At 41.3% G+C, this 27,556-nt stretch overlaps 1 protein-coding gene across 2 annotated transcripts in view; it reads left to right on the forward strand.

Moving 5' to 3' along the window:
- The window catches only part of nova2 (NOVA alternative splicing regulator 2), a 52,286-nt gene extending 25,450 nt beyond the window's left edge, over positions 1-26,836 (forward strand). For both annotated transcript variants that reach the window (XM_087796242.1, XM_087796241.1), the window contains 2 exons: positions 9,559-9,725; positions 16,491-26,836. In XM_087796242.1, the coding sequence (XP_087652368.1) occupies positions 9,559-9,725; positions 16,491-17,513 (1,190 nt within the window). In that variant the 3' untranslated portion in view covers positions 17,514-26,836. The remainder of the gene's footprint in view (positions 1-9,558; positions 9,726-16,490) is intronic.
- The last annotated feature ends 720 nt before the right edge of the window (positions 26,837-27,556 follow it).

Here is a 27,556-nt window from a genome sequence, read left to right on the forward strand (position 1 = left end):
ACGTGTGTGTTGTGTTCTTAAAGGGGCAGGTTGCTCCTCTGCTTTGTCTTGACTGCTTCCCCTTTAAGAGGAGAAGGTGAGTCCCGCAGACAAAAGAGCCTCAGAGAGTGGGACAGTTGTGAAATTGCTTTTTTTCATCTGTATAGCGGCAACCCCCCCCCAAAATTGTGGCACAAAGGTAGCCCCCCAGAGACCCCTTAACCCCTTCTGTCTCACACACACATACACCTCCAGCACAAAGGAGCTGGTTCCACAGCTGCCCCGCATCCCCCACCCACCCCATTTCCATTATTTTTAATCCCACAGTGAAAGCTCCCTCCATGTACCCCCTCCTTTACACACACAGAGAGTGTACGTCCCCCAAAATACCACCGGCGCCCCCTTCAGCCCCCTCTTGATTAAGTCCCCCTCCCTTCTTCTTCCAGTTGGAGATCCTACAAAGCCGTCAGCTGTCATATCGTCTCTCTGACACACCGGCTGTACTCTCGCTTACATTGTGTGTGTGTGTGTGTGTGTGTGTGTGTGTGTGTGTGTGTGTGGGGGTGTGTGTGCATGTGTGTGTGTTCACAAACATTCAGCATTAAATCTTTACAACCTGAGGTGATGGATTCTCACCAGAGTGGTAGCCGATTGCTTGACTAATCTCTGAACTTTGACCCTCCAGTGAGGTTGTTATTATTATTGTTATATATACTTGGTTTTTCTAATTGCTATTGTTTGTGTGACCTCTCTACCACACAAACACAGACACACACACACACACACTTGCTTAGAAGCAAAGAAAGAGCTAATTGGTGTTTTAGCTGATTGATAATTGCTGCTTTCTCATGCCAACAAATTCGTGTCTCCTTAACTTCTCCAATTCTTTGTTGGTTTATCATGTTTCTTTTCATGTCTGTGAATGAAAAAAGGTGTGTTTCATTATATATTTTATCATGATTATTATTGTTATCCGTTTACTTTTTCTTATTTAATGTTTTATATTTAAATCATAATAATTAAATATGTGTTTGCTTTGCATTCAGCCAGAGTTCTTAATTAGGTTTTTTCTCTTTTTAAAGTTAATTGTTCACGAAATATAGAACATTAATATATATATGAAATAGATGTTTTAATATGGATGGTACAAAAATGATTGTTTTCTGTTATGATTTCTTTCCACAAACATCATCAGAGTTGAACAATCATTACAAGACACATTATCAATGGACAACAGTGCTACAGAGATTGAGGTGAAATCAACTCACATTCTAACAGATTCATCATCACAATGATCAATGCAGGAGTTATTATCTCACAACAGAATGGTTTGAAGATGCATGTACAGTAACCGGTGATCTTCAACTTGTGTTGAACTTGTGTTACACAACAGAAAAACAAACTGTGCGACATCAAGTTAAAGCTTTAATGACTCTTCTGAGGGAACAGTCTCGTAAAAACGTCGCTCTCATCATGTGACACGGTGGCATCCGAGAGATGAGAGGATGGAACAGAAGTCTCCTGCGTTTTACATCTTTATTTTGTACTTTTGCAGACAGTTGTGAGGAAAATAGATTATGATTCTTCTCATTTCTCAGATGAACAGATGTTTCCAATAAACACACTCAGCTCCGTTTGGCTACGATCGAATATTGGACGCAAGTCACGAACCCAGTTCATCATTGATGTTCCAGGCCTTTTTTTCTCAGAACCAACAACCCAACTTCTTCTCAGTGGAACTCGAGAAACTTCTATTCTTGCCGCTGCAGTTTGTTTTAAGTACCAGCGTTTACAAGCGTTGCAGGCAGAAACGAGTCAAGAGTTCAGGTACAGTTGAATACATTGCAGTGTGTGAGAGAGACACACACATGTGCGCACACATGGATACACACATGGACACACACAGTCCCAGATGTAACAAATGGACTCCAGATTGTGTATGATGATGTAAAAGAGCAGGCATGCTGGTCTCCATGGCTCACGAGCTTTGTTGAGTAAATGTTGTGTGTGTGCGTGTGTGTCCTGAGGGGTCGAACCATGATCCTCTAGCCACCAGCCATTAAACATCCTGTTCTGCTTCTCTGTAGAAATTTGTCACAAGCAGACATAAAGAGAAACACGATTCATTCCTGCGGGATTTTATAAAAAAAAACAATGTTCAGCATCAAAGTGAAGGTGAAAGTTTGATGTGTTGTCATTTTCCTAAAGAAAAAAAGTTATAAATCACGTTTACTGCTGAAACATGTCAGGAGTCCTGCAGATGTTAACTACTAAATTTGAATTCTGTTGGAAACCAAACCTAAAACTCAGCAACTAAGGTGGAAAAAGAACACATACTTACATTTAAAGTTGCTTTTTTTCACTATTTTTGAGAGTTTCTCTCGATTGACTCTCCTTAACACAAGATGGCGATGATGCTGCTTATTTGAGAGAGTTTAGTATTTAATGATGAATAAAAATCAGAGCAAGCAACCGATTTATTGGGAAAGGTGATGGAGACAATGGTAACATGCTGCCAAGGTGCATTATGGGATTTGTAGTTTAGTGTATGACCTATATTTATGGCAACCAGCTGTTTAGTGGAAAACTCATCATCTAAAGTATGATTTGTTTCTTGTTTTAGTCCATGAATCATCTCCCAACCGATGGAGGTGTGTGTGTGTGTGTGTGTGAGGGTGGGTGTGTGTGTGTGTGAGACTGACAGCAGGGTCAGGGCAGCTGACGGGGTAAAAGGGGGCAGTTGTAGTCATACAAGAGGACGGAGATGGATTTGGGGTGGATTTAAGGGTGGAGACGGGGGGCTTAGACCAGCTGACACTGTCCACAACACACACACATGCATGTGGAGACAAACGCACACGTGCAGCCAACAGCCAAGGCACCAGACAAAGACACATAAATCACAAATAAATCAAAGCACACACCGAGTTTGGCAGGAAAGTCCAGAATGACAACTGGAACACACACACACGCACACACACTGAAACGATGCGATTCGTCACACTTAAATGGTCACACATACATTGTGGGGATAGCTTTGAGCGAGGAAAAGAGCCGTGTGTGTGTGCGTCAGGAAGACAGGTGTCGCTTCATCAAGGCAGTTGTGCGACACCGGACACCGACAGGGGAGATAACACTCAACGAGTCGCGAGACGCCAAGTCCCAGTGTGTTAGAGCATGTGTCTGTGTCTAACAATGTATATGATGTCACACAAGGCAACACACACACATGTGCGAGAGGGGTTGTCCAGAAGGTCATAGTGTTATCTGGTGTGCGTGTTAAACGGAGTTGAACTCAATTGGTTTGACCAGGAATTCGCAGGAGTTCCAGTTACCAAAACAGCCATCAGTGTGTGTCCGTGTGTAGACAGATGGGTATGTGGGTGATTAGGTGTGTATATTTAGTGAGTGTGTGGTTACAAATGGAGCTAGTGGACTTTGTAGAAAGCTAAACTAGGAGAGTGTGTGAGTTGTGCATTCTTTCCGTGTGCGTGACTTCTAATTTGTACAAGATGAGCCGTCATGTGACCTGCGGCGTGGACGCCCGGACGCAGGGAAGCGACTAGTTGAACAAACATGTTGTATTTTCTCAATGAAATGTTGCTCAACAAGGCAGCGGTGGCGCCGGAGAGAAGAGAGGGAAGGAAGTAAAGAGCATCACACGTGGAGGGGAGGATCGGCAGGTGGAGGAGAGGAGGAATTATAAAGAAGAGCCATCGCAGTGGAGGAAAAGAAGCGGTAAACGGGTTGTAAAATGAGAGGATGAGGAAAGTAGAGAATTGAGGTAAAAAGGAGGGGAGGATGAAGTGATGAAAAAGAAGGCAAGAAGGAAAAGGAGAGAAGGTGATGATGAAGTCGGGGTGAAAAAGAGGAGGTTGAAGAGAAGAAGAAAAATGAAGGAGCAAAGGAGGCAGACGTGTGAGAAACTGGTTACATCAGAAAGAAGGAATTCTTCTTTTGTTTTTCTTTAGAGACTCAAGTCTTTCTCTCAATCTTTGCCAGAGAGAGAGAGAAAGAGAGAGAGAGAGAGTTGCATCCCTACATGATCCAAATGCCAAGAAAGAGAGGAGAAAGAGGGTGAGGAGGGTGAGGTGGGAGGGGGGAGTTGAACATGTTTCCCTACTGCTCTCAAAATGATGATAAAACATGTTTGGAGAAGCAAGGCATGATGGGAACTATCAAGTTACTCTTGGAGCTCGCGATCATCTGGGGTTTCATCCAAGCACACGCAGTCACCGAAGCGGCCAGGAGCGGCAGAGGATTGCTCAAGGGCACTTTGGTAGACGCCATCTGTAGTTGGCGTCCAACAACCATTATGCGATCACATGACCGCGCGCTCACGTGTATTTAACATATACATTTATTCATTGTCGCATTTATTCTTATCATTTTCTTTTAAAAACAATCATTTTATCCTTTTATAATATAAAATAATAAACAAAAATCTGATCATGAATATGGTCATAAAAATAATGCTTGAACTAACTATATCTTATTTTATTATCTGTGAAAGTGTGAAGCACTTAAAGATTTAAAGTTATAAAATAGAATAACTTATACACATCCTCATCATAATAACAACTTTTACTATTTCAAATTGAAGGTTCCAGTTTGTATAAAGTCAGTTTTATGTTTTAAACACAAATAAAAATGTGAAATATGCTGAGTGGTCCTGCTGTGTTCTGGGAGGGTTTCTGCTGACACGCTAGTTTCTGCTGAAGACAGTAAAAGTGAGTGTGGGCCAGTAAAGCGTCGCCTCTGGCACGCCGACCACATTAACTGCAGGCTTTAATAAGTTTTTTCCTAATTGTCCGTGATGCTGACGGGCGTGAGCGCCGGCTCTCGGAGCGACGGACCCACCGTCACTTTTTGCAAAAGCCCCCCGCTAGCCGCTACGCTAGCGTGGACCCCTCCTCTCTGTGGGGCGACACCTCTCACCCCTTTCTTTACCTCATTAAAATCATGTCGGCGCAGTTTGCTCCGTCGCTTCCTGCTATCTCCGGGTCGTGTTCTGGCTCTGATCAGACTCGGCCGGAGAACAACTTTCCTCTACTGCTCGTGATTACCTCAACACATGGACCCGGTCCTTCCCTCACACGCACACACACACACACACACGCACACACACAAACACACACACACACACACACACACACACACACACCCCGGTGAATGTTTTTGTGCCGCCGGGCAGTTGTAGGTGATGTCATGAGTTGTTCCAATAGCTTCGACGTGTGTATTTTCAAAAGGAATAGCCTTTTTCTGTTGCCGTGGCAACAACAGATTCATTTCAAGTAGGGGAAGAGTGACGCCTTCCGACTGTTTACATGTGCTTGGCTTTGACTTGTGAACAGTTATATAACGTCAATCAATAAAATTCCTTTCATCCGCCCCAACCTTTTCTCTTGAATCTATGGAAAGAGATTGTTCAAATGAACTCTTTACTGACGGTCTGACTTTTGAAAGTTACAGAGGTTTTAAAGATGAATAGATGAGGTAGTTAAACTCTGTTTATTAGTGTTCAATAATTAATTGTAGCTTAATTGAGTCAAGTTTATTCCACTCATATAGTCTTACCCTGAATCAATGTGTGAGTTTTGATTGTAACGTTTTGTTCTTGAAGATCTCTTGAATGCAGTGCCATGTTTTAAACCTGTTGCTAGTTTAGATTAATTTCTTCTTCCTTTCAAACTTGTTGAGTCAGTAAAAACTTTGATGAGTCATTCATCTGAGACGGCGTTCGCGAAGATAACAAACCCACCGACATGTTATTGAGACGAAGATGAGAACCAGATTAGACGCATTAATCCGCCACTTTATGAGGAACGTTCTCAGAAATCTTAATGAGGCTGTGGATTTAAGAACAGCAGGATCTGGAGTCCAGAGATTTTTGAGAGCCATAAACCGCCCAATACACTCGCACAGACCAACAAGGTGTTGTATTACTCAGCTAACTGCCGTCTAATCCGGCCGATCTAATCAAAGGTAGCTGGTTAACCTCAGATTATCCAGTCTAATGAGCTTAAACGTCTGATGGAGCCACACAAGGGTTTTCTATTCCAGCAGAGCTCACTTTAATTTTGGGTTTAAATTTGAACATTTCCACAAATCCTCTCTACTATTATATTTCCGTGAAGAGAAAGAACTGCGAAAGGCTCCCTCTAGATAAGTGGCTTATTCTTCTCCTGCATTTTTACTCTTTCAACTAGAAAGTAATTTCCAAAATTGTAATATAACAAACAAGTTGTTTCCCATCTCATTGTTTGTCTACATGAAGTAACCAAGGCAGATGCTCTCGTGCTTTACCGCCGTGTGTTTGCAATCTTGATCATGACTGGCGTTTATCACACCCAGTAAAAGTCTGCGCTCGAACGCCCGGCGGCCCGAAGCAGCAAGTTCTGTCTTCCCACTGATGTGGAGGCCGCGGTGAGTCAGAGCGCCAGGCTCTCGGCCCCGTTGCCACTCAGTGAAGCGTCGCAGTAATTGCCTCATCGCAGCGATCGGTGACGGGTCATCCTTTATGTGCTCGTGAAAATTTCCTTCTTTGTTTTAATCCAAGTTTTTTTCTTTGATTATCTGAGCTGCGGTGTAGCAACAAGAATGAGGATCAGCACCTCTCGCTCTCAATCACAATTGGGAAACAGTTTGGACCAAGGGACACAAATGTTTTAATGTTAAAGCTAAAAATTGTGTTACCTTTTTTTTTGTATTTGATTAACTCTAAATATACTATAACGTGTTCAGGTTCTTTCCTTCCTTTTCTTTGTATCTAAAAATAAATTTAAAGAAAACTATATATATGTATATGTATATATATGAATTTATACTTTATTTCCATATTTCCCTTAAGATTTATATTTAGATAAATATGAAAATAAATACATATATATATATTGAAATAATCAGGCAATATGTTCATCATTCTATCTTTTTTTCGGCTTGAAAGTCCTTCCTTCCATATCCCCATTATTGCCTGAAATGTTTATGGTGGCAGAACAGAATAAAAGGACGCCAAAATAAGCTATAGAAAAAACAAAAAAAAGTATTAAAATACAAGTCCATTCTTCACGTAAAGGAGAGCTTAAGTCTCTGGGTCTAATTTGTTCATGAATGAATGAATAAATATGATGTTATTTCTGTCCAAATGTTACAGAAATAAAGACAATTACCGATAGTCCCCTTAAATTTATGACTCCAGCTCTACCCTCTAAAAACTGGATATTACAGCATGATAAAGAACTCTCTGTTTAATTTTGTGTCTGTAGATAAGAGTTCTGTTGACGTGACCAAACAACGAGTTTAGTTTAACTAGTTTAAGCATTTGGCTGCAGCCGCCTCGTCCGAACTCTAACCTGAGCGAGAAAACAAGTGAGTCAACTGACAGTCCGTGGCGACGTGGATCTCACATCAGCACAGAGGAAGGACTGAGTCATCCTCGTTAGCCTAACAAAAACAACCGGTTCCATTCACTGATGATGATGAGCAGAAGAAGAAGAAGGAGAAGAAGAAGGGGCTCTGGTCTTAGCCAAAGTGAAAGTTCGCGTTTAGGATCTGGATTAGAAAACCAGGTGGAATCACCTGGGACTGCGCTCATCTGTCCTCATCGTTTCCTCTCCTGATTTCATGCTTTATTAAATCCAATGTTCGTGCTTAAGTGGAACATGAACCTGAAATATTACTTTAGCAGGTGGAAAAGATTGTGGATCAAAGTGGGGCAGATGACCCGCTTCGGGTACAGCCTGCCCAAGAGAACTGGTCTTGTCATTGAAGGGTTTTCACGATGTGGCTGTTTATGGTCATCGTCTTCTGCTGTTATATCTGTTTTAACAGTTTAATGTATTCACTGGGCGACACAAGAAGCTAAAACTTTAAAATTGTACCCTAGTCAAGAACTTTGTCACTTGTTCTTTCCACCAAGAAGCAACAACAACAACTTAAATCATCTTAAATCATTCTTAAAACCTCTCCATTAAGGGTTAAGGTCTGTGGTCGTAATGTTCCGGCTGATTGGTATTTTACATTTAGTGTTGATGGCTTTCACTGTTACACACTCTCACACACTCTTGCCAGGACAATGGCCTGTTAATCCTCTCCTCTGATTGGACAAGTCCAGATTACCCAGAGGGCACCAGCTGTCAAGAGAGTGGAGGCCCAGTTTTCTCGTCTCGCTCTCTCTCACACACACACACACACATACACACACACACATATAACATAAGCTATCATTCTAGCATCCCAGTGGTCAGTGAGATTATGGAGCTTGTCGTCACATCAGACTCTGTCATTGTTTTGCCTCTTAATACAGGAATAGAAATAATCCTAATATAATAAGAGCAAATGTTACAGAAATCCCCTTTAAATGGGTCAAATTGCACAGTGTCACTGTAACGTAAGGTTGTAAGAGAACCCCCCCCCAAAAAAAGGTCAAAACAAATGTAAATAGTTGTTTTTTTTAAGACGCTAATGATGAGTATTTAACAATAACTGTCGAGACAAAGTCATGGGCTCACATGCTGAGCCGGTCCACCAGAACAAACCAGACAATCTGTCAGTGTGTGATAAGAACAGATCCACTAAACATGAGACTTCAGGGAGGGAGAGATATACGAGAGCAGTGGAGGGAGGCAGAGAACCAGATGAGGAGCGAGAGAGAGAACGCTAAAAAGAGAAAGATTTACTTCCACTTGGTGTTTCCAGTACTGGACTGAATCTGGAAAATCCTGTTTTGTTTTGAGTTGTAATAAAAAAAACAACCCTAATCAAGTCACTGGAATTTTGGCCTCGACGTTTTATGAGCGTGGTCGAGAAAAGGAGCCTCTTGGTATCTGTCACTCCTGACACTAAACCACACTTCCTTGGAGGCTTTACTAGTTTCTATTGACAGACCTTTCTGTGGCTGAATCAAGTTTCAAGTTCCATGGCACCGTTAAATTCAGTGCTGTATCTGAAGTACAACCCTTTGTAGAACTGATGATTTAAGGATTAACCAAACTCACATCCTATTGGTCCCCCTGTATTAAACACTAATACTATTAGTCGCCTGTAAGCTTCAGTAAATACACATTTTTAACATCATTATTACTATTATTTTTCTATTAGGCAAAAATCCTTAAGTGATTTACATTTTTGACTCATTGCTGCCAGCGTGAGCTTTCATTTCCCAGCGGATGTCGTTAGTGTTTCCAGTCTTTCTTCACCCCGGCTCGTGTCGAGAAGCAGGTGAATGATGAGAACAACAAGATCTGGGTCAGAGAAACCTGCTGCTTCAAGCCAGTTGAAATAGGCGCAGGGAAACTTCGTGTGAAACTGTGTCTTTGGAGATGCCAGATGAAGGCATTTTTTCAGGCAGAGAGAAAAGAAAAAGTTTTCAAAGGAAAGCTGGGGAAAGTTGAGCAGCTGGAAGCAAACTTTGGTGACGCAGAACCCTGCAAATATAAGTGAAAAAACATCTTATACGCTATATATATATATATAAACATTATATGCCTTAGCATGAACGTACATAAATGTGACACTGAAATAATGAGGCTGTGAGAAACATATTTTGCTAAATCCTCGTCGTCCTTCGTGTGTTTGCAGGAACGACAGAGCGAGTGTGTCTGGTTCAGGGAACGGTGGAAGCTTTGAACGGCGTCCACGACTTCATCGCAGAGAAGGTGAGAGAGATGCCACAGAGCAGCCAGAAGTCGGAGCCAGTGAGCATCCTGCAGCCACAGACCACCGTCAACCCGGACCGCGTCAAACAGGTTAGTCGGCTTCCTTCACGTTCATTGATATGAGATCATCTCTTGCTCTATTTATTATTTCGATGATCAAAAGAATTATGTATCGATTAAGCTCTTATTTTTGTTTTTTTTACATTTAGGGTAGATACAGTTTCGATTTTAACAATTCAGGTTCTGTTTGTTGATTCAGGTTCTCATTATTATTATCTCTATTAGAATTCTTAAATGGCAACTAATGTCAACACCCAACTCTCCTCCACAACTCTTCCTCTCCGAGTTGCAGTAATTCCCTCATCATGATGATGTTTTAAAGTTATTACCTGACCGATCACAGAAGAGTGGGATTGGTTATGTAAATTAGATTTCATCTCCAGAAAGTGTTTTCAGTGGGCGGGGCTAAGGGACACTTTCTAATGTAAATATTTGAATTAAAAGAGAGTTTTGTGCAAACAAAAAATATTGTAATAAGTACAATAGAGATCCAAGATCTATAATCTATATCTATATAATCTAATTTTAGATCTATATAAATCTAAATCAACACATTGGTTTCCTTTTAAATGTATGTTTTTAAGTTTTTCTATTGCACGTAAAACTATTAAATCTGCAAAAATGCAAACATAATTTGCCAATATATGTAGAATGACAATAGAAAACAGCTTGAAAGAATTCTTAAATATTCTGATTAAAAAATAAAAAACAATAACAATCATTAAGTATGATTAATTGGAATCGATTTCCGACATCGATCATGGCTTGTATTTGTACTGCACGTCTTAAAACCCAACGAAATGCTGGCTTCAACCTTACTGTTTCATTCAACACTCCTCAGCTCGAGGCTGTGATGTATTCCACTTTGAGTTATGAGGTACGAGCAAAGTTAACCTGAACTGTGCAGGAAATAATAACCTTTCGAAAAGATTTGAGTGGAGTCATTAAAAGTTCTCGGCAAACTAAGCTTTATTTGGAGGGAAAAACGTTGCACTAAATGGCTTCAGTGTAATTGAGGACAATTAGTGTCGGAGCTGATAACGTTTCCAATCAGTTACAGAAATCGCTCGCCCTCTTCATGACTGCCGACTATCGATTAGCTCGGTCTGGAAAAGCTACAATCAACTGCCGGTCGACACATGTTCAGAGATCTGGATGTTTGATACCACAAATCCTTGTTTTGGCCACCGCTACATCCTTTGGTTTCTTCTCTTGTGAACAAACAAAAAAAAAGGCGGTTGGTGTAAAACAAACTCTGTGATGGTCCAGCTGAGTGAGCGACCGCACAAGGAATCTCGAATCTCATCACCCGACAGCTGCAGAGGTTCAGCTGCCGAAGGAGGGGGGGGGGGAAACTGCTGCACAGACCAACATGGTGAAAGACGAGGTGATTTACGAGCTGAGCAAATTCTCACAGAACATAACGAGGTCCGACGCGACTGCCGTGAATTGACTGAAGGATTACAATTTTTTTACTGGTGTGTAAATGTCACATTTACACCAGGGCACCTTCAATCTACCCCATGAGACATAAATGTGACAACGTGGGTCTATCTACCATTTATGCCCCTAATCCCTAAAGGAAATTCACTTATTTTTCATAAATTTAATTAAAAATTCAATTTAATTTAATCGTGTTACCTGTGTTCTATTGATGAGGGCTTTTTATACTCGCATGCACACTCCACTTGGGGTAACTTTAAGCTAGGTTTGATTTAACTGAAAACCCCCAAACTGTTGGTATGAAAGCTCAGAGTTATCATCTCATGGTTCTGGTTTTGACACGGCTTGTTTAGTGAAACAACCTTCTAGAAACTGACCCTAAATATCTGGTAAGGAGTGAAGGAAGGATGCCGATATCAGCGACGATGTGGGTGACAATATTGGTACGAGCACAGGGTTTGAGCTTAAAGCTTAGCATCCAGCACAGGGTCAGGAAGAAACCACTGCCCATCAGCAGGGAAGAGAAACCAGTTCAAGTGGCTAAAACATATTTTCAGGAGGCCAACATGGTCCTGTGGTCCAACTGGGAGGAGTGTCTAGACCATAATGAGAGGAACTAAAGGGGAGTCTGGTCTTTTTTAAGGTGTTAAATAGAAGCATTTAACATTGACAGGTTTGTGGTATTCACGAAATGTGTGTCAAGTTTCACAGAATTCCTATTTTTAGAAATATACAACACCTCAGCAAGTTTTAAGAGTACATATACACGCAGTCCACTTCATCCCCCTCGAGACTCTTCACTCGCCGTGTGTGTCTGAGTGGAGCATCAATATGGTTTCATCCCGGCTGCAAAAGCTGCTCCTGCCAGTCTTTTAGTTACATTACATTTGGAAGTGAAGTGCTGAGTCGCTGCTGTGGGAGCTGCCTGTGGTTTGGTTGTGGTTTCATTTTGAAGGTTTTTTGGACACTAGACTTTGATATTGTTCTGCTGAGGTAACTCACTAACACACACACGCACACTTTCTTGAAGCCGCTGTGCATTTTTTAAATCTTCTTCTGGACACAAGCTGTGGACGTTTCCTGTGACCTTTCAACTCCAGCTAAAACACCTGTTTCCTTCTTCCTGTTATTTTCGTCCCACACAGGAAGTTCAGAAAAAATGGCAGGAAAAGTCTGGTGCACTTTTGACCAGTTCAAGATAGCCACTCACATATTAAAACTCTTTCCTTCAGCTCCTCTAGAGGGGGGTGACCACTTGTTTTACAAAAGTTTTGTCGTTTGCATCCCAAATGGAAGTTTGATTACTATGTTAATACTAATGTTTAATCTTTATGTATGTGGTTTAATATCTTTAGCAACTTGTAAACCTAAGCTACTGCTCGATTATTTAAACTTCATAGTCTCGGGATATTGACTTCAGTTATGTCGTTATGAAGAAGGTCAGAACCAGGAAGTGTGTCTCTAAGTTCTAGTTATTTTCTTAAGTGATTTTTTAAACTTGTAAAGGTGTTTAAGGAAGCAACAATATCAATTGCCCCCTATGTGGTTTGTTAACCAATTAGAGATCACCAAGTTGGTACGTCCCTACTCATGCACCCCCCCCTCGCCATGATATAGGTATTACACAAATATAATGCTAACTATGTAAGCAGATGACGGTGCCAAATACCCCGGGCTAGTAAGAAGCACTTTAGTGAGAGACTCAAGGGTGTGGGAATGACATGAGGAACTGTGGTGTGAGATTGCGCACTTAATATATTGAAGTGAGTCAGTGAAAAAACAGCCGCTATTTTCACACAAACCAGCTCAACGCTTTAACATTAGAATCTCCTGCCGATATTTTTAACTCGTGGAGGGAGACTTAGGAAACGGAACGAGCCAAAGAAGAACAGAGAAAGCGATGAGGGATGGAGAGAGAGGGGTGACTAAGCCTAAGGATCAGAACCAGGCAGATTAAGTCGCCTGCTTGAGACTTCAAAGTTCAACCTCAGTCAGTTGACTGCTGTGTGTGTGTGTGTGTGTTTGTGTACATGGTGCACATGCTTCAGGTCGCCTCAGTTAATCTACGGATCTTAATGTTGGTTTCAATGACATTTAACACTCACTTCTTGACCTAGAGTTAGCATCGCTATGACGCTGATGAATCCCAGTTTTGAAGGCAAATAAACGATTGTTTCCGGAAAAGAGATATTAAATTCCAATTTAAGTTTTTAGTTTTGGTTGAATAATTATTAATTATTATGAGTCTCTCTTGCTAAAAGGTTTGGGGTCTAAGTCAGAATAGAGAAGCATGGTTCATTGGGCAGATGCACTTTGCTTTACTGTGTCCACAATAAATGCAATTTGGAAACACTTGTTGCGCTAGTAATACACAAGTGATCGTTGTTTCTAAAAAGAGTTGTAAATAAATCCATTGGGGGGTCTAAAGTTCTTATAACTGGGCTCTGATTGTTTAAAAAACTAATTGAAGCTGAACGCGTTGCATCCTTTTAACAACTTGAAAATAATTTAGGATTAAAATTACTCCCAAATATCCTTCTACTTACATTGACACCGACCTGCTCTTTCCTGCCTCGCCAGCAACTTTCCCGCAGGTCGGAAACGACTTCATACAGTGTATGAGATTGTATTCATGAGTCGGGGATCGACTCTGACCTCTGCTCTTTGCCTGGCAGCCTCAGGATATTTTAGTCCGCCGCTGGACGGAGGCCAGATCGGAATCCTTCTCGTCCTCCTTCTTCTCTTTGTTTAAAAGTTTCTCTAAGCAAACAAGAGGAGGAGAGCTTAGAAAAGGATTATGGGTGAAGTAGAAATTGGCAGACTGAGTTGCCATTTATATATATTTGTATATGTATACATATATTCATGAAAGTACTCAATATCTACGCAAATATAAAAGGGGTAGTGGGTTTTGAGATGATGATGTGTTTCCAAGCGTTAGTTGCAAGAGCCAGTGGCTTCTCAGCCTGTTTTCATTGAAGGTGTTTTTACTGAATCTATAAACATGACTAACAACTGAGGAATAGGGAAGATCCTACGATTTTTTCACCAGTCGCCACACATAAGAGAACAATGTAAAAAGTTGCACGGTAAAGAGAAGCTGATGCGAACGCCAAGTTAAAGATTGTTCATGAGCTGCTGATAAAAGCGCAAGCGACGTGAGGGGCAGACAGCAGGGCCGGTGGAAGACGAGCGAAGAGATGAAGGAAGATGCTCATTAGCGAAGAATCTCTGAGACACAAAGATGGTAGATGTGATCATTAGCAGGGGGAGCGATCAGACGCCGCTGTTTATCCTCCCACTTCTACACCAACAATCCGTGTGTGTGTGTGTGTGAGCCAGTGTGTGTGTGTGTGTGTGTGTGCTGAGGATGAAAGAGCTCATGGGCAAAGTCTTTTCTCCTTCCTCACTCGCTGCCTGTCACAGTTTTTTACTTTCATGCCTAGTTTCAGAGTTAACCCCCCGCTGGTCGCCATCTCCGGCTGCACCAAACAACCGTCTTGAAAAACGCTTCGGCTGCAACTAAAACTCCCAAAACAAGATCAAATGGGGATTTAAAGTGTTTATAAATCGCAGTTTGGCTGGTGGCAACCCCGGCAGACTTAGCACTGATCCCTTCTCATGGACAAACAAAGATACTATTTTTTAAAAACCACACCCAAAATGTGAATATTTGGAAGGTCTTCACTAACCCCCATTCATTCTATATTTCCACCAAAGAATATTCCCCACGACAGTCTTACTTCTTTTCATTGGTACTACAATGGCTATGCTACGGGTAAAAAATAATGCATTTAGATTATTATTGGAAGATGTATGACAAATGTGTGTAACTTAAACAAAATGATAATATATTAAAAAATCTGATTAATGAAAAAAACTTGAATAAAAAAAAAGGCATGGAAATTAAGTATTTAAGAAAAATAAATAAAATGACAGAACTATAGAATAAAATAACTGATTTTAAAAGAAGAATAAAAAGCCATATGTAAGACATATGTTACTCCACAGATTGAATAAACAAAAGTCCACTGTGGCCATCCAACCATATCCAACCTAATGCTCGCTCCCAAAGTTGCACCTGAATATTTCCTACTCAACACAGGAAAAAGAGTTGGACTGGATTACGGCGTGGAAACAATTCTCCACATTAGAGCTGCTGCTGTTTGGCTGTTTGGCTTCCAAGGGAGCGGCAGGGAGAGAGTGGGATGCGAGCGAGAATGACCCTGACCCTTTTTCTATACGTTGAATTGACGCTTCTGTATTTATTCAGAGATGAAATCGTCATTCTGTTGGCTGACACATCCTCCCTTTCATCTTTTCAAGGATGCTTCTCTTTTCAACCTACACTTGAAGATTCATCATTCCCGTATATTATTTTTTCATGAAGCATTTGAATGGAAAAAAGGCTCCGTGTTGATTTTAATAATTAATTCCATGACTTTTAGGGGTCATCGAGGTGTAAATTTTCAGTCTTTGGAGATAGCTTTTGAATGACTTTGTCTAGAGTTATATTGTAATTAAAATACTGAAACACTCTACTGTTTGTAATTAATCAAATAATACATCTTATTAATGGATTTTATGATTGTAAATTAAATGATTTTAGATGTAAGGTTAAGTTTGTCCTCTACAGGACAATTCCCATGTCTTTCAACTCTGCATGTATAAAGGAAAATATTCACTTTTAAAGAATCGGTTTTGTATTAATCTGAGCAGTGCATCACTGATTGATTTTATTGAGCAACAGACAAAATGAATTGTGGACAAGTGTCTATAACTCACTTTACCCTTTCACCAACAAAACTAAATAATGGAGCTGTGTTGCTATAGCAACATGGCCCCGTGAGAGTTGACTCTTTAGAATTTCTCTCTGGCTCTATTCCTCCCACTCTGTTTACCTCTTAACCTTCTTCTCACATTCTTCCAACCGACTCGTCAACATTCCTTTCTCCGTTCTCTCTAATATCAACTGAAAAATCTTTAAGATGGTTCGAGCCGATGATGTTGAGAAGCATCAGAAAATAAGACACCAAAGGATCAAAACATGTATTATGTAGATGATCTTTTTTTTGGGGTTGTGGTTGCATAAAATGGATGATTAGATCGATCAATAATCTGAGCAAAAACTTTATGGCAACGACTTGGTAAAGTGATTTTGAGGATGTCATCATGTTATGCAGTAAAGCAACATTTTATTCCACCTGTTATGGGAAAGTCAAGGCTTAAACATTTGAAAAGCCGAAGCACAGGGTGTCCTAACAGAAAAAGAACATGGCATTAGAGGGGTGTGTCGTTTGAATTCTCTTCATGAGACGTCATCCTCTGAACTATTTCTTTTCTTTCTTTCAGGCTAAGCTCATCGTCCCAAACAGCACAGCTGGACTAATCATCGGCAAAGCTGGAGCGACGGTGAAGGCTGTGATGGAGCAGTCCGGGGCCTGGGTCCAGCTCTCTCAGAAGCCCGAAGGCATCAACCTCCAAGAGCGGGTCGTCACGATCAGTGGCGAACCAGAGCAGAACCGCAAAGCAGTGGAGATCATTGTGCAAAAGATCCAGGAGGACCCACAGAGCTCATCCTGCCTCAACATCTCCTACTCAAATATCACAGGCCCCGTCGCCAACTCTAACCCGACTGGCTCGCCCTACGCCAATTCAACCGAGGTCATGCCGGCCGCGGCCGCTGCGGCGGCGGCGACGGCTTCTTCCCTCCTGGGCCAAGCCGGCCTTGCAGGAGTGGGTGCCTTCCCTACTACGATGTCCAGCTTGGGTGGAAACGATCTTCTCGCCATCACTTCCGCTCTCAACACACTGGCTAGCTATGGGTACAACACCAACTCCCTTGGTCTTGGCCTAAACCCTGCTGCCGCCTCAGGAGTATTAGCAGCAGTAGCAGCGAATGCTAACCCCGCAGCAGCCGCTGCCGCAAATCTGTTAGCGTCCTACGCCAGCGATGCTTCCGGCGGTGCAGGTCACCCAGCGGCCGGCCTTGGAGGCTTCTCCCTGGGATCCCTCGCCGCAGCAACAGGGGCCAGCAATGGCTACTTGAGCGCAGCCTCGCCACTGGTAGCTTCCTCACTGCTGGCCACCGAGAAGCTCGCAGAAGGAGCAAAGGAAGTGGTGGAGATCGCTGTGCCAGAGAACCTTGTGGGCGCCATCCTGGGAAAGGGAGGCAAGACGCTAGTGGAGTACCAGGAGCTGACTGGAGCCAGGATCCAGATCTCCAAGAAAGGCGAGTTCATCCCCGGAACTCGGAACAGGAAGGTGACCATCACGGGTTCACAGGCTGCGACGCAGGCAGCACAGTACCTGATCAGCCAGCGAATCACCTACGAGCAGGGCGTTCGCGCCACCAACCCACAGAAGGTGGGCTAAGGCTGACAGCGGATGAAAAAAGAGGAGGAAAAGAGGGAAAAATAAGAGTGGGGCTTGGGGGAGGAGTATACAATTTACAAATGGAGAATGGAGAGGAGAGCAAGAATGTTCTGAAGAATCGTCAGCAGCATTTTTCTTCTGCGTGTTTTCAGTATTAAAAAAATGTTTTGACGCGAAGCAAATTGTGCTGAGGTGAAGAGGAGGAAGAGGAGTTATCACGCTGAAAAACCAAGAAAAACGTGTAAAATGTAAATAAGGTTTTATTACTTAATGTCTCAATCTTTCAGAATTTTTTATTCTTTGTTTTGTTTTTGCTTGATTTTGTTGTTTTGTTTGGTAAATTAAGACGTCTGTTCGTTTCTTGTGTCGTGTGGACAAAGCTGAATGCGGTGTCGAACTGGCCAACGATAGGCTACAGGAAATACGGGAAAAGGGAGGGAAGGGTCAGGGGTTGGTGGCGCCATTCACAGGGTCCAACCCTCCACCAGCCTACACTCAAAATTTTAGAAATGGAAACAACCCAAGCCCCTCCCTTCCCCTGTGTCCACACCCTTGAATAAGGATTTTTTGAATCTGTATTATGCATCACCCCTAGAATCTACCCCCCACTTTTTGCCCAACTACCTTTCACATGGGTCTTATGATGGCCAACACAATGAGAGATGAAGTGTCCTTCATTTGCCGCTATCATCCTTCTTCTTTACCCCAGCAGATGGAAGTAAGAAGAAGTATGTGGCGCGAGCTTTTAAGGGCATTTCCTCAATCGTGCTCCTCTTACATTGACCACTAGTTGCGCCACCAGGGTTCCACACTCAAAGTGTTTCTTTAGATTTTTGCGTTCAATTTTCGAACCAGAACCTCAGTAGGCGTGAACCAGTATGACTAAAAAAAATTGCAGTATTGCTCAGTCGTGATATTTGTACTCATGATCATTATTTATTGATGAGTTCAACATTGAAAACGTTTGTCTTTTTGTTATTACTTTTTTTTTTTTTTAATTGGGTGAGGGGAAGGGGAAGGTGTAAATTCAGGTTGACATGAATGTAAATGACTATTTTCTGATTTAATTTAAAAGAATTAGAGTTGAATAGTATATGTCACATAATGTAATATATGTCTTATTTAAGTCCAGTTATAAAACATAAACACATATCAACCATCTAAACTAATACGTCATATCAAATCTAAACCCACATTTGCTTTTGTTTGAAAATAACATTAAAGCAAGTGTGTTCATGCCAACCTTACACTGCACGACTTTATCTTTGGGGGTCAAATTCAAACTTTTTTTATCAGTGAATCAATTGACTAATGGGTTTTGATAATTAGAGGGGAAAGGATTTTTCCAGGGCCAAAAAAAAAAAAACTCAATATCACACAGGCCTCCAAGAGTGTTTTATTAAGGAGTCTGAACACATTATCATATTTCAAGCTTCACTTGCCTCGTAAGCCCTGTATTTTAGGTCCATTTGATATGCATTTTTTTAATAAGGGAAAAAAGTTTTTCATTACTTTAACCAAAGACAAAGTTTTCAATCAATTAGGAAGTGTTTTGAGGCACTTAAGTTCACTATGGGGAAACTTGGAGTAGAGTCTCTATTTTAGAGCTCAATTTTTTTATCAAACAAACCTTAGGAGAACACACCTACAGTGTTATTATTGTGCAGAACCCGTGCAGTGTATTAGGAGCCGCATGAAAACACTTGAAGAAAGAAAAGACTGAAATAATTAGGCTGCAACTTCATTAAACAGGAGCAGCTTAGAACTCACAAAAGGCAAATTACTACTGAGAAAACCCGAAACAGGAGGAGGGTCACCTCTTGAGATTCAGCATAACTGCATATCAAAATCAATGACCTCTTCGAGAACTGCTCAACAGCGAAAGTGCAGATGATTTATATGAACATTGGTTCAGGGAGGTGGTGTCCAAATCCCGTTAGCTGCAGGTTCACTGCCCACTGTAGATCGACAAGGCTGCTGAAAATGTTTCTTTTGTTGTAATATCCTTGTGTCGTGCTTTTATGATTTTTTTTTATATATATAATCGGAGTACACTGAACTTTATTTTGTCTTAATGCACTGTGAAGGGAGGGAGTTGCTCTCCTGGCCTAAGAGGTCTGGGGCCATCGATTGTGACTGGAGGGTTTTTTTTTTTCTATGGCAGGGACTCAACACTTAAAACATATATGAAATATATGTAGAATGCATATGAAGAACTTGACCGGAGATGCACGTCATATCTAAATATGGAAAGAGAGTAGATCAATCATGCCATGTCAATAGAAATTCCTAATGTCTAGATGTTGGAGGGCGGGATGTTGGGGGAGCGTAAGGTGTCCAGTACTAAATGAATCTGACTGGACCAAATTCAAAATTTTCTCCTGCAACTGCGTTTTTGTCGACAACATGTAAATGTCATGACAGAATGTTGAACAAAATGCCTAAAATGAGGAGGGGTGTATTTGTAACTCTAAGCAGCCTGGTGCGGGGAGTCACCTCCTCCAGTATTCTTTTGAAACCAATTTGACCCCAAAGTCCTCCAGTGTGCTATTCAATTTCACTCTCTGTTGGAGCGCCAGTGAGGGTTTATCTCCAGAACTTGGTAAGGAGGCTTCTTTACTCCCATCTAACACCATCCACACTCTCCTCAACCTCCCCTCCCACCCGTCCTCAGTCCGCCAGTGCACTCCCATCCTGACACCGCCTCTCCTCAAACCACATCGCTCCATGGGTGACTATGTCTGGTGTTACGATCAATGCATGTCTGCTGCTTGCACCGGCCGGTTTCTCTTGGCTGGCTCAGGGAAGTCCTGATGGGTCACCCCTGAAGGTTTTGTGTCCTTCAGGACCGTGGAAGTCGTAGTTGAGGCCGGCAGGGCGTAGCGAACAAATGCTCATTACTTGAAGTGAGTTTATTTGATTTTATTAAGGAGAACACGATCACTTGCATATCTAGAGGGCATGCTTTGACGCTGAGCTGGGTTTTGACTGGATCTGTGTCCATTTGTTTTGAAATAGTTTGCTTCACTGTAGAACATGGCAGAGCTGACACTATAATATTGACAGTCAAAATAAATCTAAATGGAATATTTTGCACGCTCAGTGTGCAGTTGTCATTTGACAGTCTGTAGAACATTTTGGATAATATAGTGTTGATTTTTTTTCCTTTAAGAACTCCTTGTTATTGTAGCTTAAATGGCAGCTGCTTTGGTAGAATTTGAAGAAACAAATAGACAAGGTAGCTTAAGGCAGAGAATTGCATAAGACTTCTGAATCAACCATCCGTCACTGGAATTGACACATTTGTATGTTGTGTACTCAAAATTGTTAACCCCAGTATTGTTGTGGTCGCAGTGAAGCAACTCTTTTTGTTGAAGTTTTCAGTACAGTTGAACAATGGTTGATTATTCATCTCATTATTTTTAAAAGTTTCATTTATACAGAGGCCCATCTCATCGGTTATATTCTAGAAATGTGACAAGTATTGGAAGCAATACACTTAGTGGCACATGGTTTTACCCTTGACCCTGTTGGCCGTAGAAACTCGTAGATTGTTGCTATAGAAATAAGTTTTCATGAAGGATTAACGTTGTTTTTTAATGTGAGGAAATGCTGCTAATAAATTACAACTGACGTATTAAAAATAAGGAAAAACATATCGGATCTGTCCTTTAGCTGAAGAGGCGAGTGGCAGTCTAATACTCACTCTGTTGTAGTTTAACCTGAACAATTTTGTGCCAAAATAGGTCTTTCATGCTGTAAATGTGTTGATTTAACAACGATAGACAAGAGCATACTTTTATATTACAAAAAAAAATGTGAAAAGTGCCAAATGAACCATATTTGTGATTTAAATAATCCCGTTGAGACTTTACAAGAGCAGTTGAAGCACCTCAGTGTAACAGTTTGTTAAAGTTCCTGTAGGAAGGAGCTGCCATGTAAGTGTTAGCTCTGGATCAACACCTCCCAGAATGCAACAGCACTATCACTCCAGGGCGCTAGAATTATTTAATATAGCGTTAGCATTCTACTGCAACAAAAAATGTGACTAGATAGCGTTCTTAAATACAGCCTTTTATAGTAACGATAAAATGTATTTTGTGGAAATAGATGTTATCTTTTTTTGCACGTATCTATTGCATGATATCAAAGTGAATCTCAGACAAAAAAAAAACAAGTATATGTGTCCTTCATTTTCCAAAAAACAAAGCTTTGCATGTAATTTGAGGTCAAGCATTTTCACATCGTTGATCGCACATTATTTCTTATTTTAAAATAACGCCTGCAAGTTAAAAAATCCCCTGCGGGATTTGAACAAACTTCTTGAACAAAACTATTCTTGTACTTCTTAAAAATGGCTTCTAAAACAAATCCAGAGATTGTCCATGAATGTACTTACATGCTTCATATCACGACCTCTGCTCATACGATCCCCCTCTGGAGGCTTGTTTTCTAACATCACTAACACCGGCACTGTGTTGAGCTCTCAGTAGGATATTTGTCTCCTCCTAGCACCTCCCCTGTCCTCCTGCATTCTCAGCACGGCTTGTCCTGTTTTTGTCCGAAGACACACTTCAATAGCAACTCATCTGGGACTTCCTGTTAAGTTTCTTCAAAGGCAACACTTCATACCCTAAAGTATTGACTTGACCAGTTTTATTCTTTAATATACTTGTACCCAACAGATAAATAAACACCCCAACTTGTTGTTGTTATACCCTTAAACAAACTAAATGTTGCAGGACAGGCCGAGCTGGGGTGGGGGTCCGTGTGTGAGACCACTGTAAATATAACTGTAGATGTTTCCTCACGGCAGTGAAATCTCAATGTGCATGCGTCTTCCTCGTTGTCTCTCGTAGTGTGGTACCTGTGTCACGGCATAGACGGCTTCCTTATGACGATGTTTTCACGGCGCAAACTTAATTTGAAATTGATTTGCTTCACTTTGCTTCATCCACACTCGCAGGTTTTCGGTTTAGACACTTTTGTCTGTGAGTCCAATTTGACTTAAGCCAATTCTTTTTTTTCTTTGCTTGACTAAGCTACACCGCTAACACCAATATAAATACTGACCTTACAAAGGTTTGAACATGTGTTTGGATGCAGAATCTCCGAAGCCCAAACCTTAATTGATTTAAGAATCTGAAGACTTGTTTACGCTGTAGTGTGGATGGAGCAAAAGTGGGTGTTTTGCTATTTTCTGTCCTCCCTTTCACCCCACATCCCTAACTTATATCTGTCTAAGGAGTACTTTGGGATTTCCTTGTTTCACACCCTCCTCTAAAAACTCGGGGCCCCATCGAAGCACCAGCAAGCCTACTGCATTTGTCATATCACTGTTCCTCCCTCTTTCCTTCTGGTTTTTTGATTTGTACTGTACTCTCTGTCTAACCTAGAGTTTAAACTAAATGCCATTTGTGTGTGTAGCCTGTTTACCTCTCCCCGCCTCCACACACACACTTCCATGACCTCTTTTTTGCACTTTCACTGCCCACTCCTGCTCCTCGCCTAAATACATACACAGCTCCTCAAATCTCTTCTCTCGAGTGCCAAAATAGGACAGAGGGGGAAAAACAAACAAGAACAACAACAACCATTCCAAGCCTTTCTTTGAGTTTGTGTGTCGGACATTCATCCTGGAAGCACCCATGAAGCCAGCATGCTCCGCCCTCATAACATGATGTCATGATGCCTCCAATGAACAGCACCTTGCCCTCTACCACCACTCCTCTTCCTCCTCCTCCTCCTCCTCACCACCCCAACCAGGATTAACCTTCTGCAGGTTGGCTACCTACCTACTGTCCCGCCTTTAAAAAAAAAAAAAAAAAAAAAAGCCCCACCGCTCATGCCAGCTGCTTTTTCTAATTCTGTCATCTCTTCAGCCTGTGGAACGTCATTGATCGTGTGCCATAGTGTTGGGGGCACCTTTCACTCTCCGCACATCCCCTGACTCTCTCCCCTGTCACTATTATGTCTCTATCTACCCCCTCCTCTCTTTCTCTTACTCCATTTGATTTATCTTGATGGGAAAGATTCAAAAACTCCATTTTCTAATGATGATTTTGGTTCTTTTTTTGTCGTTTAACATCCAAACCACGCACGCCCACACGGTGGTGTGGAGAGTGTTACGCACCGTCAGCCGCGCAGCCATCCTCTGTCCTCTTGAACTTTTTTGAACTTTCACCTCCCATCATGAACTTTATTGACCTTCCTCCTCCTCCTCCCACTTCGTCTGTGTTCATCCAACTGTTTGGACGATAACTCTCCATTCCATCCCCTCAAAAAAAAACCTCTCTGAGACTGTGCAATGCTCGCTGATATGATTGGATTTTTCTTTTTGTTTGTTTGTTTGTTCGTTGCTCATCCTTGGGGGGACAATTCTCTTCTCTGAAATATAAAAAGAACAAAAAAAAAAAACCTTATGGAAGGGATTTAAGAATAAAATATAAAAAAAAGTGAATTGCAGACAAACAAAAAAGAAAAAATGTTTCTCCACGGTTATTTTTTTTTTTTTCACTCATTGTAAATATTCTTGTCCGATATCTTTTTCTAATTTTGCCAAGCTGTATTGAGCATGAGTGTTGAACAGAATGAGGCCGGCAGCATAAAAACTAAAAACTAGTGGATGCATTATTTCACCTTTTGATAGTTGGCGCTTGCCTGTGTGCTCGGCTAGATCTACTGTATTAACCTGTGCTGTCATTGGTGTTGATTTACCTGCTGTACTCGCTGTTTAGCTTCCAGCTTTAGATGAAATACCTCGAGCCATTCGTGTGTGTGTGTGTTCCTTTGTACATTTATTGATGTATAACAGTTGTAGTGACGCAAGTAGCTTTCATCATCAAGCCATGTTTGAAACATCACTGAATTTGGCTCGAACCCCAACTGAAGGAGGAAGCTGAGCTGCTAACTTTTGTGCAATACAGTCCTAGTTTACGTGGAGTTTTAGAGCATCCTGTCACCTTCCCCTCATATTCCCCCCTCAGCATTAGACACATATTTGTTTTAAAAAAAAAAAAAGAAGAAAAAAAGCCACTAAATTTCATCCACTTTTTTGTTTATGCTGCCCGCCTCATTGCCTTTAGAAACACCACATGATCTATTTATTTCTCAGACTATTATGATGATGATATTATTAGAAAATAACAAGGAAAAAAGGGAACGACTGGAAAAATGGTGAATTAATATTATTGTTTTGATTTTCTTTTTAAGTATTTTAGTAGTTGCTTTTAACAACATTCATTAACTGATCTCAAGAGTATTGAATATTTAATGTAACTGTAGCATTGTGTTTGTAAAGAGAAAAAAAAAACTAGTGAGTTGTGTTTCTTGACTTGTGGATTACCAGTGAAGTGGGCAATCTAGTGCTAATATATATGAGGTCTTTTTTAAGGATTCTTATTTTGCAACAGCAACAGCAGTCATTATAAATGTTCATTTTAGCATCACCTGTCTTCTGTTGTCTTATTCTTCACCTTCCACCACACTCTGCATCATCACAGTAACACATCAACAAGTCTGGGGGTGGGCGAGTGTGTGTGTGTGTGTGTGTGTGTGTGTGTGAGAGTAAATTAAAGGTGTGTATTTATATGTATGTTGTTCTGTGTGTGTGAGTGGTGAGAGGGTCGGGGGGGTGGGTGTTCTGTCCAGTGTCCACCAAAAGCTAAAACCTGTCGGGCTTCCATACTTCTCAGATGGAACCCCCTGACGTTATAGCTGCAAACCTCCATCATGTGAGCTGACTCAACTCAACTTGTCCATAACCCCTTCAGTCACCTGACCAATCAAGTCAACCAATCACTGTCCACCACTACCGCCTCCCCTGCGCCATCTTCTTGCTGCACACCACGTCAGCCCCATGTGATGTTCTCCATCGATAACATTTTACTGTCACAATCTACCAAGACATCTTAGCGCTACCAAGATCTGGGGACTAATACAGCAGACGTGTTTCATTAAAAATCAGTTTTACTCCCATGTTCATGAGGTTTTAAAGTTTACATTGATCTCCTTCATCAAAGCGAGTAGTGAAGTTTCAATTGGAATGAACCAACAGTTGGAGCAACGACAGGTCAGAGGGTAGTTAACTAAAAAAAAACGAAATTGTGATACATCCATCTTCAATTTGTGTTAATCGTGTATAAAGCAGTCTGAAAAATATCCTCTTTTTTAAACTGTACACATTTCAAATTTTAAAACTTTTGTTTAATTTGGCTGACGGTACAGGTAATACAGGTAACTTGTGTCTCTGATCATTGTTAAACAGAAATTATACATTTTAAGACGTTCCTGCTATCAAAAAAATTAAAATATATATATATATATATATAAATAAATGCTTTAGTAACTTTCTCCAATTAAACCTTCCGTTTGTACAAATTCAGAAAATTAACTCAGGTTCACTTGTATTTGAATCCTTCTTTTAGAAATCAGCGTATTAGTCCCCAGAGCTGCATATTACATTTTACTGTTCATACTACTGTACGTGCTGCATACTACCAGGTCAGAATCCACCTTAACCTGTCTCCATGCCAACCACAGAGGAGCCAGTTGCATGGCAACAAGCTTCCGCCACAACAACCTACCAACCAATCATCTTCCTCAGCTGCCAAGGCCAAGCCCACCTGGTTGTTTCAATAGAAGACAAAGGTAGAGGAGAGAGGGAGAATAGGAAAAAGTAATGAGAGGCAAATAGTTTTGAATCTCAGGGTGTCTTATTTAGAAATGTTAGGTCTGTTCTCCAGTCTGGTGTCCTGTCGCCCCAAAAAAACTGAGCCCAAAGACGATCATATCCTTCCACAAGTTAAAAGGAAAAAAAAAATCCATGTCCAATTGATTGGCCGCTGAGCAATTCATCACTTTATTGACACTACTGATTGACCAATTCTCTTGAGAGACGCTACAGAGCCAGCCAGGCGAATAAAGCTAGGTACTAATGTTTACAACCTAAACGAGACCAACAACGCTGTTGAAAGAATGTCCAGGACAAAGAAAAAAAAAAAAGAGTACTTATTTCTCAAAGTGATGAAACTTTTCGCTTAATTTTTCTGTGACATGAGGTAATGTAATTTCTTTCAATCATTGCATGTGACTATTTTTTTATTTGCAATGACACTTGTTAGAATGGATGGTACATTTGTGACGTCAGTGCAACGTTGAGATGCCGATGCTCGAATTCAATGTCGGTGTCTTTTTTATCAGTGTTTTCATGTCGCCGTGAGGAGTGCTTATGGACCAATGAATGCTACATGTGTGACCATACAAAGCTGTAAAGGTTTGTTTATTTGTACATGGTTATGGGTAAAATAAACCATTGAAGCAAAGTACCATCTTTAGTCTTGAGGAGTAAGTCCTCGTGCTTCTTAGACGTTAAAAAAAGCTTGGATGTAGACGAGGTAAGTTTCAGTAAAAGGTGGATTTAGGTCTAATGGTCCACGACCGAATCAGGTGTATTCTAGATCCACTTCCACACATCACCGTTTTCCCCAAACAATCACACTCAATACAGAGGGTGAGTTCAACTCCGGCATATCCATTCACCCACAATCCTTCCGTGCACCAGAGTCATTTGATCAACAAACACCCGCACCCCTGCATCTGCCATGATTCCACAAGCCAGGCAATCAACTCCTGTGACCGCTGGCCCAAAATCGTCTCTTCATGCCATCGGCTGAGTGGCTTAATGCTAGCTGTTGTTGCAAAGCCTCCCGGGATATGAAGTCACCATTCACAGCATGGTCCGACCAACCTCTTGTCACTCTCCTTCCACACACCTTCTCCATCCGCCAACTAAAGAAGTTCCTCCAGCTTCCAGCAAGAAGGTCACAGCGTTGTGGGGTTGTTTTTATTTTTATAGTGTGAGTGCAGTACGTTTTTGGATGAGGTCGACATGATTCCTAATGGCAGCTGAATGTACTTTTCTTTTTATAACACGTTTACAGTTGTCAAAATATACCCGAGGGACAGTCTTGAACTTCAAACTTTGATGTTAATGGATGTTTTATACAAAGGTACATTTTTGTATATGTGACACTGCAGAAAAA

The sequence above is a fragment of the Callionymus lyra genome, chromosome 7, assembly GCF_982586985.1.
Source record: "Callionymus lyra chromosome 7, fCalLyr1.hap1.1, whole genome shotgun sequence".
Lineage (NCBI taxonomy): Eukaryota > Metazoa > Chordata > Actinopteri > Syngnathiformes > Callionymidae > Callionymus > Callionymus lyra.